At 43.1% G+C, this 17,356-nt stretch overlaps 1 protein-coding gene across 2 annotated transcripts in view; it reads right to left on the bottom strand.

Moving 5' to 3' along the window:
- eipr1 (EARP complex and GARP complex interacting protein 1) overlaps positions 1-17,356 on the bottom strand; it is an 87,191-nt gene that overhangs the window by 13,043 nt on the left and 56,792 nt on the right. Inside the window, exons 7-8 of one of the 2 annotated variants that reach the window (XM_048531885.2) lie at positions 6,994-7,161; positions 1,236-1,403 (exon numbers count right to left, since the gene is read on the bottom strand). In XM_048531885.2, coding sequence (XP_048387842.1) covers positions 1,236-1,403; positions 6,994-7,161 — 336 coding nt within the window. The remainder of the gene's footprint in view (positions 1-1,235; positions 1,404-6,993; positions 7,162-17,356) is intronic. The other variant, XM_048531886.2, reaches the window with a different exon arrangement.

Below are 17,356 nucleotides of genomic sequence, written 5' to 3' on the forward strand. Positions count from 1 at the left end.
TTTGCAGATGATACCGAGTTGGGTGGGATGATAAACTGTGATGAGGATGCGGAGGTCCTTCAGCATGATCTGGACAGAGTGGGTGACAGGGCAAATCAATGGCAGATGCAGTATAATTTGGATAAGTATGAGGTTATTCACATCGGAAGCAAAAACAAGAACGCAGATTACTACCTGGATGGCTGTAAATTGGGAGATGGGAGTCTGCTGCAGGACCTGGGTGTCCTTGTGCACCAGTTGAAGAAGGTAAGCATGCAAGTGCAGCAGGTGGTAATAAAGGCAAATGGTATGTTAGCCTTCAATGCAAAAGGTTTCGAGTACAGGATCTGTGTTGTTACAGTTATACAGGGCCTTGGTGAGGCCACACCTAGAATATTATGAGAAGTTTTGGTCTCCTTTTCTGAGGAAGGATGCTCTTGCTCTTGAGGGAGTGCAGCAAAGGTTTACTAGGTTGATTCCAGGGATAGTGGGGCTGACCTATGAGGAGAGATTGATTGGGTTAGGATTGTTTTCGCTGGAGATCAGACGAATGAGCCGGAATCTCACACAGATTTATAAAATTCTAACAGGACTAGACAGGGTAGATGTAGAATGTTTCCAATGGTGGGTGTGCCCAGAACCAGAGGTCACAGTATGAGGATTCAGGGTACACCATTTAGGATGGAGATGAGGAGACATTTCTTCACGCAAAGAGTGATGAGCCTGTGGAATTCATTACACAGGACGTAGCTGATGCCAAAACATTGAATATATTCAAGAGGCAGCTAGATATAGCACCAGGGGCAAATGGAATTGAAGGTTATGGGGACAAAACAGGATTAGGCTATTGAGTTGGACAATCAGCGCTGATCGTGATGAATGATGGAGGAGGCTTGAAGGACCAAATATACTCCTGCTCTTATCTTCTATGTGTCTGTGTGGTTCGGGTACAATCACAGTGTTGCTGTACAAATTGGAACAAAAACAGTGCTAATACTGATCTTGTTCTTTATAAATTTATCATCATTGATTACCCAACCTCTTGATGCCTTGAGTGCATTAACAATCAACCTGATAATATGAAACTGGGAAAGGAGAAAGATCTCCTCTGGGTTTCCAGTCCTGTCCAATGGCCACTAGGTTAGCGTATAATATTAGACACTGACGTGAAGCAATCTGTTAACAGGGCTACAGTTTCTCATGCTGGTATGTGCTGATGTGTTTGTAACATTATAAGACTGTGACTGGTTACGTACTTGTCTTCATTATGATTGTCTTCATGGTCACTTAAATCATCATCATCCACCAGATGGCCAAAGGGTTCAGATGAAATGGAAACCATGTTGGACAGGATGACTCTGCTGTCACTGCTGGCAGTCAACAGCAATTGATCATGTGAATGATTGTATCGGACACTCCATACCCTGTATCCAAAAATAATAAAACATTCAACCTATATGTACAAAATAAACAAAATTCTGTCACTGAATGCTGATAAACAAAAGAAAGATAGTTTCAGAACTGTCTGGGTCCTTGTTTGTACTGTTCCCTCACAACATATCAATTATTATTTTGATCAAAGTCAGTTACTATAGCAAATAATTAGTTTGTGCTTAGCATGCCTGAACAGATTTACTCCAAACTGAGCTGAGTGTTTTATTACCATCATTCTTGTGAGTTGGCCCTTCATAATATTAGCCAGCCCAGGCTCCCAGCTTGCTTGCAGGCTCTGGAAGGCTGAGACAGGCAGGAGCCATGCTGATAGCAATTGCAGGACTGTTGGAGGTCAGGGGTAGCACTCCAGCTCACCGGTCCCCATATCAAGTTAGAGACAAAAAAAACCCTGCAGGTGCTGGAATCCAAGGTAGACAAACAGGCGGGTGGAAGTACATGGCAAGCCAGGCAGCATCTGGAGGAAAGGAGCAGTCAATGTTTCAGGTATTACCCTTCTTCAGTGACATTGACTGTTGCTTTCCTCCAGTCTTGAAGAAGGGTAATACCTGAAACACTGATTGTTCCTTTCCTCCAGTCTTGAAGAAGGGTAATACCTGACTTCTCCTTTCCTCCAAATGTTAGCTGGCTTGCTGTGGTCCCCACACTGAAGCAAGTTTCAAAAAATGTCTTTCAATGTAGCCATTAGTCTATTTGTTGTCAAATTTACACCTGGGGCACCCAAAAGAGGATGTCTGAAGGAGCTAGCTTCCAGTTTGGAATTTAACATACTCTGAATTAGGGACACAATTCAAAATTTATCATACTATTAATCATTTATCACCCAGTAGACTCAACATTTCTGCTTATATGATGTCATATCATCAGAAAATATTATGTCCATTTGTATGCAATATTTTAACATTGTTGCTTAATTGTCCACTGTAACCATCAGAAAAAAATTACCTTCTCACAAACCCTGAAAGAATTTGCAAGGCAGCTATTTAAAAAGAAAAATATTTTTGTTCATATTTTGCATTATTAATTTTAATTTACTTTTCAGTACCAGAAGATCTCCCATTTCATCGCTCATCTGTCACTGGGAACCCATGTGTAGTTTCTAATGTTTTTCTAAGTCTTATTCCAACCTAAACGTGACAACCATTCACCCATTACTCCAAAGCAGCAAGTTTATTGAAGTAATATATCAAAAGACAGACACAATGAAGTTTTACGTCCCCTCAGGTGGAATTTCAAAGTATTAATAGAATTGCAATTATATCTTATGCAAGTGACTTTGTTCTTCTGCCCTTTCCCAAATGATTCTCATTCTCAATTATTTTCTTCCAGTTGTTTACACAATTATATACAAATGATTGATTTGCTATGGGACAAGAACATAACCAAAGAGCATGGTCGAAGCTGAGGCCTAAATTCTTTGGCTGATTCTCTTTCCATCCTTCCATTTTTGAATCCAAATCTCTTATTTTATTCTGTACAACTTCAATGCACTGATGTTTCCTTGTACCTTTATCTTTAATGTACCACCTCTCCTGCCCTTTAGGTGAGATAGATGGCTTTAAATGGCAGGGAAGGATGTCACAAATGCTTGCAGCTTTCATCTGAAGTGATGCAATAAGAGAAAATGGGACCGTCAACCCTTCTCATCCTTTCCTCCAAACACTTATGGCTCTACCCATATTCCCCTCATGTGCCCTTTCCAACGACATTCCTGTTATGGCCTTTCATGCTTTCTCTTTGAAGTACCCACAATATCAATTATCTTGTATACTGCTTGCTGTTTTTCCAACAACACCGGGGCGGCACGGTGGCTCAGTGGTTAGCACTGCAGCCTCACAGCACCAGGGACCCAGGTTCGATTCCAGCCTCAGGTAACTATCTGTGCGGAGTTTGCACATTCTCCCCATGTCTGCGTGGGTTTCCTCCGGGTGCTCCGGTTTCCTCCCACAGTCCAAAGATGTGCAGGCTAGGTGGATTGGCCATGCTAAATTGCCCGCAGTGGTCAGGGGTGTGTGGGTGATAGGGGGATGGGTCTGGGTGGGATGCTCCAAGGGACGGTGTGGACTTGTTGGGCCTGTTTCCACACTGTAGGGAATCTAACCCTAATCTAATCTAATCAACTTTAATGTCCATCCACAAATCTCTCCCCTAACTCTGCATAAGGGTGGTACCTTTAGACAGCCACCCTAAATTAGTGTTTGAACTCTCCCTAAACTCCTTCCCACTTGTTTCCCTCAAAAATACTTTGATTCCTTTCAAGCATGCTTTTGTTTTAGAAAAGAAGCCAGAATGAAGGAAAGAACTCCAAATGCCTTTCTTTCTTTTTGTGTCTTTCTCTCTCTCTTAAATGTGTTCACAACTATTTCTGCCCCAATTGTACGATTAATATGTGCATTTCTCACAACGAAACATAGTTAAGAGAATTACTTGTTTTCAACTAGTTTTTGATTTTGGTTGAATATTTTCCAATGTTAGATTAGATTCCCTACAGTGTGGAAACAGGCCCTTCGGCACAACAAGTCCACACTGCCCCTTTAAGCATCCCACCAGACCCATCCTCCTATAACCCACACACCCCGGAACACTATGGGCAATTTGGCATGGCCGATCCACCTAGCCTGCACATCTTTGGACTGTGGGATGAAACCAGAGCACCCGGAGGAAACCCATGCAGACATGGGGAGAATGTGCAAACTCCGCACAGACAGTCACCCGAGGCTGGAATCGAACCCGGGTCCCTCGTGCTGTGAGGCTGCAGTGCTAACCACTGAGCCACCATGCCACCCCTGCCACTACTTGCAAGTGTGTATTTGGGAGATGTGGCTCCAAGTAACGTTCACCTTGTGACAGCTAAGTGCCTGTGTGGACTTCATTAATTGTTATGAGTCTTTGTTTGCTTGTTGATTGGATGACGGATTGTTAGAATTTATTCTTGGATGGTTACTTGGGGGTTTTTACTGGTCTCTGGGAGCTTTGTAGTTTTAACAAAAAATGCAGTTGGGTTGCTCCTTAGGGCTTTACGCCTATTAGCTCTGGTAATTTAAAAATTGTATGGATGTTTATTTGGGAATATCTTGGTGAACCAAGATTAAACATTCTGGTTTTATGCCTGCCACGCAAAAACTATATTTCCAATCAATGACAGAATTAAAATTCTATCATATTGATGAATGGGCTTTATGCCACAGAGGGGCTGGTGCTGATGACTGCCTTTATGCCTGACGAACTGGGCACTGTTGTGGATGGGCTTTATGCTTGGCGTTTTGGGTTTCCAACAGGGTTACTGATGGGCTTTATGCCTGGCGAGCTGGGAGCAGCCAGAGGGTTACTGACAGGCTTTATGCCTGGTGAGTTGGTGGTGGGTAGACTGATTGGCTTTATATTGTATTCATGGAGGGGTGGGGGCAGCCGGGGGGCACTGCTAATAATGGGCTTTATGCCTGAAGTGAGAGGTTTGGGCAGGGGTCTGATGGGCTTTAAGCCTGGATTGTGGGGCACCTAGACAAATTGAAGGCTGAAGAGGGTGGCGATGTTTCTAATTTTTATTTTGCGGGCTAAACATACCATAATACTATAACCTGGACCAGGCGAGTAATGAAGTTTCTCTTCAAGAGGTGCAAATCTGCTTTGGCGTCTGCCTTATTGATCGTAATTATTTATGTTAAAGAAAGGCAGATTTACCATCTCTGAAAAAAGGAACCATGACAGAGAATTCACCGAGTGGGTGATTAGAAGTCAGTCCAAAGACTAATTGTGCAGACACAATTTCAGAGAGATAATTATACATTATTGTCCCTTTTTCTGCCAAGGATAACACCTTCAATGTATCACCAGGCTGTGCTATGAGGTTCCATTAACTTTCTCTGCCCTCCCCAACTTCCACCCCCAACCACTTTACCTGCCCAAGAAGATTCATTGGGCTGGATTTTACATTATACTTCTGGATCTCTTTCTGGCCCAGACCAGCAAGTTCCCAGACATCTTTGAGCTCACCTGCATATTTGGCAGGGTAGGCAGGCACTGAAATCAGCAACTCACTCACCACGTGTGAATGAAGGTTACTAGAAGTGTTACAGTTGAGAAGTGGGTCTTTTCCTGGCCTGCCAGCTGACAATATATTGCAAGAAACACCGCAACATGGATCTTAAAACAGGTGGCGAAATATTAGCTAATTTAGTTTACTATTTAGCACAAAAAAAGGTTTCAATGATTAAGTGCTGATGAATTTTAACATATATTCAAATGAAAATTAAAAATACAATATGTTGAGTAGACTCCTAAAAAGTTCTTACAACTTTTTATCAATGTGAGCTTGATATTAAATACTCAAGCTATATCAAATGGTATATGTATGGAGTAATCCTGCAAGCCAGTGATCCCTGCAGGGATTGATGCTCGCATTGATTGCATCTCGGGAATTAATAGATAGAAAATGGTGAGCTGCAGCCCTGTGAATCTCTCTCTACAAATGTATTCTCTGTGGAGAGCATTAGATGATGGAGTCACCCCGTAGTGCATGTTCCGACATTTTTTATGCATTATAGAAAATTTTAAAAATGCAATTAGATTTTGTTAAACCCATGATGTTTCAACTAAATCAGATTGTTCACATTAGCTTTTTATTTGTCTGTAAAGATACCCAAGAATTAATTCAAATGCTCTAGTCAAACCTTATTATCTAATATCATCATATAATATGTGAGGATGAGCACACATTTAGATACGCATTCCATAAATGTTATAAAGATTGCAATTATAAATGAAAACTCAGGCTCACTATTGTGCTGTTAGCTCAGATTCTGAGTTCAATGTAGCAAATCTATCACTAAATTCAGCACAAATCAGAATACACCAAGACTGTGTATTTCAATACACCGAGAACAAAATCCATTTTAGTCATGAAGAAAATGACAGAAATTTGTTCAATTTTTCTTTTCACAAACAAATGACTCTTCGAGTCCAGTACGGCATCTCTTTGGAACATAAGTTCAAAATTTTAACTGTTTCTTTATCCACAAATGCTGCCAGATCTGCTGAATTTCTTTAGCACTTTGCTTTTATTTCAGATCTACAGCACCTGCAGTTCTTTGCTTTTAACTTACTATTTTGTGTTCATGTGACTCTCTAAGTAGTCAGACACATGTATTGTATTTGCTTATATTGTACATTTGGACCCAAAATAGAAAACAATACCACAGGTTGCTAAACATCAAACAACTGATAGTTTGGTACACCATTGGACAAACAGGACATAACTAAGGCTTGTATTCTCATTTTAGATCAGAGTCTCAACAATCCAGTAAATTAAGTTTTAACCAACAACAAAGTGTACCTAAAAGTCTTAGCATCAGTCCTGGGCTTCTAGCCATGCACCCAAATTATAATTTACGTCACAGATCACACTTACATGTTTCTAATGCAAAAATGAGGGAAAAAAACTGCCTCTTGCCATTTGTAACTTTTAAACTCGGCTCTTGATGGGTAGACTGAAAAATGACAGGAAAGAGCAGAAAGAAATGAGTGAATTGCAGTTTTGATCAAGTGAAGTGAAAATACACTTACCAATGGGAATGTTCTTCCAAAGTCTTGACTGGTTCATGGACATTTCTGGTGTCCCAAAACTTCACTTTACAGTCATCCCCACAGCTTGCTAAGTAGTATTGTTTGTTGGGATTGAAGTCAAGGTCTCGTACCAATTGGCCATGGGCATTTTCAATGCAATAAACTTGACTATATGAGAAGAAAATGTGTAAAAAGTTCATTTCTGATACAGCAAAACGTCATGTTTTGTGAAAATGAAACATGCTTATTATTTATTAAAAAATCTCTGTACCATAACCATTGAAACAGTAAGGAGCCAATTATAAAAATCTCAAGGATATCTCATGACCACTTACAAAAACAGCCTTGCTGCAGAATTCTTTTAAACAAGCATCTGTCAATGGATAAATACGAAAAGTGTAGAAGAATTTTCAAATATGGATGACAGAATATACTGCTTGACTGGGAATTTTCTAACCTTTTATCACAATTATATTTATGAGAAATAACAAGGACTGCAGATGCTGGAGTCAGAGTCAACACAGTACGGAGGTGGAGGAACGCAGCAGGTCAGGCAGCATCATAAAGTCGATGTTTTGGGTTGGGACCTTTTATCAGATCTGATGCTGCCTGACCTGCTGTGCTCCTCCAGCTCCATACTGTGTTGACTATATTTGAGAAGCCTAGAATAAGAATTGGTTTATAACGATATGCACTTCAATGCAATAGGGATCTGCTCAGACTTCCTGAACATTTGCTAGTTTGCCAAATGTTGAGGAGGACACTTCTCACCAAGGCAAATATTTTCCATCAGCTTTGCTGTCCTGAAGAAGGTGTCTCATGCCGGGATACAGTTCCAATATACCCATTTCTTTTTGATATCTGAGAATCTGGTTTGGAAATGCTGGCAGTCCGTTTGATTGTAAGGACAGAGTGTTGCTGTCAAATGTTAACAATCCACTTATACACAGACTGTAGCAAGAGTTACTGCAAAGAGAACTCTGATTCTTCCCAACTAATTGCAGTGCCCTGCACTGGCTAAGACGCTTTAAACAACTGTTTGAAAATGAATTACACATTAGACCTTACAAATAAAATTAGAAAGTGATTAGGGAGAAACTGTTCCAACTCATGAAATGATCAAGAACAAACGTCACAAATTTTAAGTAACTGCCAAATGAAGCAAAAACAAACTGAGGAAAAATGTTTTTACACAGCTCATAGTTAAGCTCTGGAAATGCACTGTCTGGGAGTGTGGTGAAGGCAGGTTCAATTGATTAGACTGTTATCTGCCGAGGAATAATATGCATGGTGACAAGAAGAAAGCAACAGAGTGACACCTGTGATCTGACTGTTTATGCTAGTCTGATTGGCCTCCTTCCACACTGCAACAATTCTGAGAGTCTGTGAAATTACATCAGTTTTGTCACAGTAGTGATAAAATATGAATTACTGATTTCCAAATTCCATCTACTGAATTTAACACCACTGACTCTGGATCTGCTTGTGGCCAAAAAGAAAAGGTAGGTGTTTGAGTGAGTGCACAATTCAAACTAGCTGAAAAAAAACTCTTTCCATGCCTCTTAAGAACGCAAATTGCCCAGTTATCTCACAGGTTAAAGGGAAGCATCAGGACACCCAGAATGTAAAAGGATTTATGCAATATTCATTTGCCACTGATAATACAGGAAACGAACTGAACACCACAATTTCATGCTGAAACCTTATGCCTCACAGACACTCCAACAGCTTTACACTGTATTCCTTTCAGTTTCCTATTGTACTGGTCACAATCCTTTTTTTAAACACTGTACCTGTACATGTATACTGAAGCCACACCTTATTTATTTGTCCAGTGCTAGCAGTTAATAAAATTACTCCTTAGCTCATTGGTTAAAAAAAAGTCTTATGATTAACTCCTTCCTGATCTGGTAGAAATTAATTAACAATATTTTAAATTAGAGAGTGTTTTTGCCACATGTTTAAAATATCATTTATGTTTGTGGCATACATTGGAGGAGATTGAACACAGTGCAGCCAATTCACACATCCTCAGCTGTTCACAACAGTTTAAGATCCAGTGGTTCTGGAGATTAGCAATCCAGAAATCCAAGAGGGCATGAGTTTGAAAGTCAGTATGGCAAATTATGAGATACAAATTCAATTATAAAACTGGAATTAAAGGTTGGTCGATGGCAACCACAAAACCAATTGCTGGCTGTTGTAAAAATCTACTGAGTCATTTAGGGAAGGAGATCCGACATCTTACCTTGTCTGGCCTCACTTCCAGATCCACAGCAATGTGATTCTTAAATGCTGGTTGATTTCATAGTTACAAAGCATAATTAAAGGTATTAAACAAGAGGAACCGCCCAATGTCAACCAAAGCACCAGAAATGATAACAATACACAACCCTGTCAGCCCTCCAAAGTTTATAGCAATCTGCATGTTTTATGCCAAAATTGGGAGAGGTATCCCACAAAGTAGTCAAGCATTACCGATATAGCATTCAGATGGAATCTTATTTTACTGACAATGTCTTAGGAACACCACCATCATCCCAGGTATGTCTTATCCAACCAACAGAACAGACCCACCTGACATAGAAAAGAACGATAAACAGTTGGGAAGGAGTTGGCCTGGGAATCCTGAATATCTACTCTGGACTCATGAAGTCTCATGGCATCAGGCCAAACATGAACCTGGAAACTTCCTGCTAATTAGTTTCTACCACACCCTCCTTCCTCACCAAATGAAATACTAGTTGTCTACCATGTTGAACGCTACTTGGCAGACGCACACAATGACAAAGACACAGAACACACTCTGGATTGGGGACTTCAATGTTCATCACTAAGGATGACCTGATAGCACCACCCTAACAGAACTGGCTAGGTGATAAAAGACACAGTTGCTACAGTATCGGCAGCAGGTGATGTGACAACAACCTACTTGACCTCATTCGCACCAATCTACCTGTTGCAGGTGTTTCTGCCCATGATGGGTAAATTAAAGGTAATACCTAGAGGCTCAATAGCTATATTGAGAGTAAAAGGGTGACTAGGGAGAGAATAGGACCCCTTAAAGATCAGCATGATCATTTATGCGTGGAGCCACAGGAGATGGGGGAGATCTTTAATGAATACTTCTCCTCAGTATTTACTGACAAGAGAATCATAGATGCTAAGGAAATAAGGGACACAAGTGGGGACGTTTTGGATCACATACATATTACCAGAGAGGTTTTTGCAGCCTTTATGTGCATTAAGGTGGGTGAATCCCCTGGGCCTTATCAAGTTCATCCTCAGACATCGTGGGAGGCGAGGGAAGAAACTGCAGAGGCCCTTGAAGGGATTTTTGCTTCATTTTTAGCAACTGGTGAAGATCTGGGAGACTGGAGGGTGGCTAGTGTTGTTCCATTGTTTAAGATACGTAGCAACGACAAGCCAGGGAATTACAGGCCAGTGAGCCTGACATCAGTGATAGACAAGTTATTCGAGAGGATACTGAGGGAAAAGATCAACCAATATTTGGATAATCAAGGTCTGATTAGGGATAGTCAACATGGATCTGTCTGTGGGAAGTCATGTCTGACAAATCTTACAGAATTGTTCAAAGAGGTAACCAAGAGGTTAGATGAAGGTAGGGCAGTGGATGTTATCTAAATGGACTTTAGTAAGGTCTTTGACAAGGTCCCTCATGGCAGACTAGTCATTAAGGTGAGGTCGCTTGGGATCCAGGGAGAGCTGGCTAATTGGATTCAAAATTGGCTCAATGGTAGGAAGGAAAGTGTGACAGATTAAGATAACAAAGTGTGGAGCTGGATGAACACAGCAGGCCAAGCAGCATCTGAGGAGCACAAAAACTGACGTTTTGGGCCTAGACGCTTCATCAGAGAGAGGGGTGGGGAGAGGGAACTGGAATAAATAGGGAGAGAGGGGGAGGTGGACCGAAGATGGAGAGAAAAGAAGATAGGTAGAGAGGAGAGTATAGGTGAGGAGGTGGGGAGGGGATAGATCAGTAGGGAAGATGGACAGGTCAAGGAGGCGGGATGAGGTGGTAGGTAGGGAATGGAGGTGCGGCTTGAGGTGGGAGGAAGGGGTGGGTGAGAGGAAGAACAGGTTAGGGAGGCATAGACAGGCTGGGCTGGTTTTTTGATGCAGTGGGGAGAGGGGAAGAACTGGGCTGGTTTTGGGATGCAGTGGGGGAAGGGGAGATTTTGAAGCTTCTGAAGTCCACATTGATACAATTGGGCTGCAGGGTTCCCAAGCGGAATATGAGTTGCTGTTCTTGCAACCTTTGGCTGGCATCATTGTGGCACTGCAGGAGGCCCATGATGGGCATGTCGTCTGACGAATGGGAGGGGGAGTTGAAATGGTTCACGACTGGGAGGTGCAGTTGTTTGTTGCGAACTGAGTGGAGGTGTTCTGCAGAGCAGTCCCCAAGCCTCCGCTTGGTTTCCACAATGTAGAGGGAGCCACACCGGGTGCAATGGATACAATATACCACATTGACAGATGTGCAGGTGAACATCTGCTTGATATGGAAGGTCATCTTGGGGCCCGGGATGGGGATGAGGGAGGAGGTGTGGGGGCAAGTGATAGTTTGAGGTTGTTTCTTGGACTGGAGACCTTGACTAGTGATGTGCCACAGGGGTTGGTGCTGGAGCATTTGTTATTTGTTAATTAGATAAATGATCTGGGTGTGAATGTACAAGACATGATTAGTAAGTTTGCGAGTGATACAAAATTAGGAGGTATTGTAGACAGTGGGGAAGTTAATCAAAAATTACAAAGGGATCTTGATCAGATGGGGGAGTGGGCTGCGGACTAGCAAATGCTATTCAATACAGGTAAGTGTGAGGTATTGCAATTTGCAAAGGCAAACCAAGGTAGGACTTATACTGTAAATGGTAAGGTCCAGTGGAGTGTTGTGGGTCAGAGAGACCTAGGAGTACAAGTACATTGTTCATTGAAAGCAGCATCACAGGTAGACAGGATGGTAAAGAAGGTATTTAGCATGCTAGCCTTCATCAGTTGAGGCATTGAGTATAGGAGCTGGGTTGTTATGTTACAGTTGTATAAGTCGTTGGTGAGGCCACACACGGAGTATTGTGTACAGTTTTGGTCACCCTTTTATAGGAAAGGCATATTTAAACTGGAAAATGTGCAACATAGATTTACAATGAACTTGTTAGGGCTAGAAGGCCCGAGTTATAGGGAGAGGTTGGCCAAGATAGGACTTTATTTCTTGGAATGTAGGAGAATGCAGCATATAAAATCATGAGGAGCATTGGTAGGATGAATGCATTTAGTCTTTTTTCCCCAGGGATGGGGAGTCGAAGACTACAGCGCATAGGATTAAAGTGAGAGGGGCAAGTTTTAAGAAGGCCTGAGAGGGAAATTCTTCACGCACAGAGTACAACATATATGGAATGGGCTGCCGGAGAAAGTGGTTGAGGCAGGTACAATAGCAACATTTGAAAAAACATTTGGTAGGTACATGGATGGGAAGGGTTTAGAGGGATATGGACCAAATGCAGGCAATTGGAACTAGGTGAGTGGGCACCATGGCCAGCATGGACCTGTTTGGGCCAAAGGGCCTGTTTCCATGCTGTATTACTCTATAACTCTATGCCTCCAAGTGGCAAATGACATTTGCACCACAGAAGTGCTTGGCAATGACCATCTTGGAAACAAATAATCCAACAATCACCCCTTCATATTTAATGACAACACTGGTGCTGAATCTCCCACTAACACTTACTGTGTCCAATTTTGGGCCCCACACCTCAGGAAGGACATACTAGCCCTGGAGCGTATCCAGCGGAGATTCACACAGATGATCCCTGGAATGGTAGGTTTAACGTATGATGAACGGCTAAGGATCCTGGGATTGTATTCGTTAGAGTTTAGAAGGTCGAGGGGAGATATAATAGAAACTTACAAGATAATGTATGGTTTAGAAGGGGTAGACGCTAAGAAGTTGTTTCCATTAGGTGGGGAGGCTAGAACCCATGGGCACAGTCTTAAAATTAGAGGGGGTAAATTTAAAACTGAAATGAGGCGACATTTCTTCAGCCAGAGAGTGGTGGGCTTGTGGAATTCATTGCCACGGAGTGCAGTGGAGGCCGGGACATTGGATGCCTTCAACGCAGAGATCGACAAGTTCTTGATCGCAGAAGGAATCAAGGGCTACGGGGAGAGTGCAGGAAGTGGAGTTGAAATGCCCGTCAGCCATGATTTAAATGGCAGAGTGGACTTGATGGGCCGAATGGCCTTACTTCCACTCCTATGTCTTGTGGTCTTATGGTCTAACACCATTCTGGATGACACCACCAGCCAGAAACTGAACTGGGCCAGGTACATAAATGCTGCAAGAACAAATCCAAGTTGGATTCTGTGGCAACTAAATCACACCTTGACTCCTCAAAATCTGTCCATGTACAAGGCGCAAGTCAAGAATGTGATGTAATACTCTCCACTTGCATGGATGAGTGCAGTTCCAGCAACACTGAAGAATCTCAACACCATACAGGACAAAGCTGCCCACTTGAATTGTACCCCATCTAACACTTTCAACATTCAGTTCCTGCACAAGAAACAGACAGTGGCAGAAATGTGTACCATCTACAAGAGGCAGTGCAATGACTCACCAAGACTCCTTAAAACAGCATCTTCCAAACCAAGGACCTCTACCACATTGAAGGTCAAGGGCAGCAGATGGATGGAACACCAAAACTGATTCCCCTCCAAGACAAACGCCACCCTGACTTGAAATTATCCCTTCACAGTTGCCGTGTCAAAATCCTGGAACTCCATCCTTCACACCACCGTGGGTGTCTCAACAGTACACGGACTGCTTTGGTCATGAAGGCAGCTCACTGCAACGTTCTCAAAGATAGTGGGCAATAAACACTGGCCTGGCCATCAAAGCCCACATTCCCTGAATTAATTAAAAAATCCATAAAACTGAACATTTGTGAAATTATTCCAAGTTTTCAATGGTCTAAATTATGCAATAATTAATTTATTTTGACAAAAATATGTCTGTTTATAAACCATAGAAGAAAACAAAAACTTCTTAGTTTTGTTTCATCTTTAACTTATGTACATTTAAACTGCTGTTCAATTACCAGCTTTTGAACATAATCAAATTTTCAAGTTACATGCATCCCATAACAGGACACTATTTGTGTCTTTAGTATGATTTATACCAAATTGTAGTGATATGATGACATGAGCTTGGCCATTATTCTGGCAATTGGAATTAACATTTTCATCATTTCTGCTGGGGAAAATTGGTCCATTTCGCAATATTGATAATACTTCAAACGTCTGTGTTTGTGTGAGGAGTGCCCTGAATGTTTGATAATGCTCTCTGCACTTGAAAAGTTCCTTTTTGAGACAGAACCAACTTGCAGCATTACGGCGATACTGAGATAGTTTTTTTTTATTGGAGTTACTCATTTGTCAGTTTTTACTGTCATTAATCCGTGAAGCCTCTGTGGTATAACACATTACCCCAAAATCAATATTACGGCACAGCACAGTTTTATGATTTGGTTAACAATATTTTCATAGTAAAGCAACTATATTAAAGGAATAATCACTAATCTGTGAAGATTTAAATAATTTCCTATGATATCAAACTGAAGACACAGGTGGAAGACTGAAATCTGATAACTGATCTCAAAAAAGTTGCAACTGTCTTTACATAAACATCTGCAGTAATCAAGTAAAATGCATAAATGTCTGGTATAACATTCTGATGTTTTGTTTAATTCGAATATGCTTTGAGTTGCTTGGAAATACTATGTTAAGAATCAGTAAAATTCTGAATCTGTACTCCTTGATCACATATATGAAAATGCAGAATAGCATTGGTTTACAAATGTCAAGAAAATTGATAAATAGTATCCATTAATTCACGTAGTAGAGACTACTGCATTTCAGTATATGTAGAAATTTAGATCCCATCTTCAGCACTGGGTGGTTGCAAACTTTCCGATTGCATTTGTCAGAGAGAAACAGAGCTGTCCTGTCCAACACTTATTGCTTAACGAGTACCACCAAAACAAATCGCCCACCACTCGACACTAACATTGCTCCACCCACCGCTGATGCCAACATTGCTCCGTCCACTGCCTCCACAGCCAGCAGCTCCAGAAGAGGTAGCAGCATCCAGCCCTGCTGAGCCTTCGCCATCCCTCAAACCTCCCCCTCACTGAGGTCGAATGGTCAGTAAAGGGCTCACCTTTATCACCCTCCACCCAAACTTCAACAAGTACAACTCACGTTTGGACATTGAACAGTTTTTCCGCCGCCTCCAACTTCACACTTACTTCTTTAACCGTGAGCCTAACCCTCTCTCAACAGACTCCTTCTCCCACCTCCAACACACCCCCTCCTCCTGGACACCACCTCAAGGCCTCCTACCCTCCCTCGACCTCTTCATCTCCAACTGCCGTCAAGATATCAGTTGCCTCAAACTCTCCACCCCTCTCACCCACTCCAACCTCTCCCCCACAGAACAGGCAGCCTTCCGCTCCCTCTGCTCCAATCCTAAGCTCACTATAAAATCCAGGGATAAGGGAGGTGCAGTTGTGGTATAGCGCACTGACCTCTACATCGCCGAGGCCAGACATCAGCTCTCTGACACCTTCTCCTACCACCCCCTTGATCATGATCCCACTCCTGACCACCAAACCATCATCTCCCAGACAATCCACAACCACATCACTTCAGGTGGCCTCCCACCCACTGCCTCCATGCTCATCGTTCCCCAAACCCCTACCGCCCATTTCTATCTCCTTCACAAAATCCACAAACCTGACTGCCCTGGTTGACCCATTGTCTCTGGCTGCTCCTGCTCCAACGAACGCATCTCCACTTATCTCGACTGCATTATCTCCCCCTTGGTCCAGGAACTCCCTACCTACATCCGTGACACCACCCATGCCCGCCACCTCCTCCAAAACCTCCGACTCCCTGGTCCCCAACACCTCATCTTTACTATGGACGTCCAGTCCCGAGACACTTGCATTCCCCATGCAGATAGCCTAAAAGGCCCTCCGTTTCTTCCTGTCCTGCAGGCCCAACCAGTCCACCTCTAGTGACACCCCCATCTGCTTAGCCGAACTCGTCCCCACCTTTAACAACTTCTCCTTCGATTCCTCCTACTTCCTACAGACAAAGGGGGTGGCCATGGGTACCCGCATGGGCCCAAGCAATGCCTGCCTCTTTGTAGGATACGTGGAACAATCCCTCTTCTGTACCTACACTAGCCCTATCCCCCACCTCTGCCTCCATTAAATCAATGACTGTATCAGCGCTGTCTTGTATTCCCATGAGGAGCTCGAACAGTTCATCCATTTCACGAACACCTTCCACCCAACCTTATGTTCACCTGGACCATCTCTGGTACCTCTCTCTCCTTCCTGGGCCTCTGCCTCCAACTCTGACATCCATCTGGAAACCGATATCCTTTCAAGCCTACCGATTCCCACAATTACCTAGAATACACCTTCTCTCACCCACCTTCCTGTAAAAATGCCATTCCCAATTCTTTCGCCTCTGCCACATCTGCTCCCGAGATGAGGCATTCCACTCCGGGATATCCCAGATGTCCTCATTTTTCAAGGACCACAACTTCCCCTCCACAGTGGTTGAAAACCCCAGAAACTGTGCCTCTTGCATTTCCTGCAACTCATCCCTCACACCCCCTATTCGGAATCCACCTCATCCTCACGTACCACTCCACCAACCTTCGAATCCAATGCATCATCCTCCGATATTTCCGCCATCTGCAATCTGACCCCACTACCAAAGACATTTTTCCCTCCCCACCCTTATCTGCTTTCCAGAGGGATCACTCTCTCCGTGACTCCGTTGTCCGCTCCACACTCCCCTCCAGCCCCACCACCCCGGCACTTTTCCCAGCAACCGCAACAAGTGCTACACATGCCCCTACACCTCCCACCTCACCGCCATCTCAGGCCCTAAGAAGCCCTCCCACAAACAGATGCTCAGCTGCATATCTGCTAATGTGGTATACTGTATCTGCTGTTCCCGTTGTGGCCTCCTCTGCATCACGGAAGCCAAGCGGAGGCTTGGGGACAGCTTTGTGGAACAACTTGGCTCAGTTTGCAACAAACAACTACACCTCCCAGTCGCGAACCATTTCAACTCCCCGCTCCCAATCCTTGGACGACATGTCCATCCTGGGCCTCCTGCATTGCCACAATAATGCCACCTGAAGGCTGCAGGAACAGCATCTCACATTTCGCTTGGGAACCCTGCAGCCCAATGGTATCAATGTGGACCTCACAAGCTTCAAAAATCCCAAAACCAGCCCAGCTCGTTCCCGCCTCCCTAACCTTTC

Source organism: Stegostoma tigrinum, chromosome 4 (assembly GCF_030684315.1).
Source record: "Stegostoma tigrinum isolate sSteTig4 chromosome 4, sSteTig4.hap1, whole genome shotgun sequence".
In the NCBI taxonomy this organism is placed as follows: domain Eukaryota; kingdom Metazoa; phylum Chordata; class Chondrichthyes; order Orectolobiformes; family Stegostomatidae; genus Stegostoma; species Stegostoma tigrinum.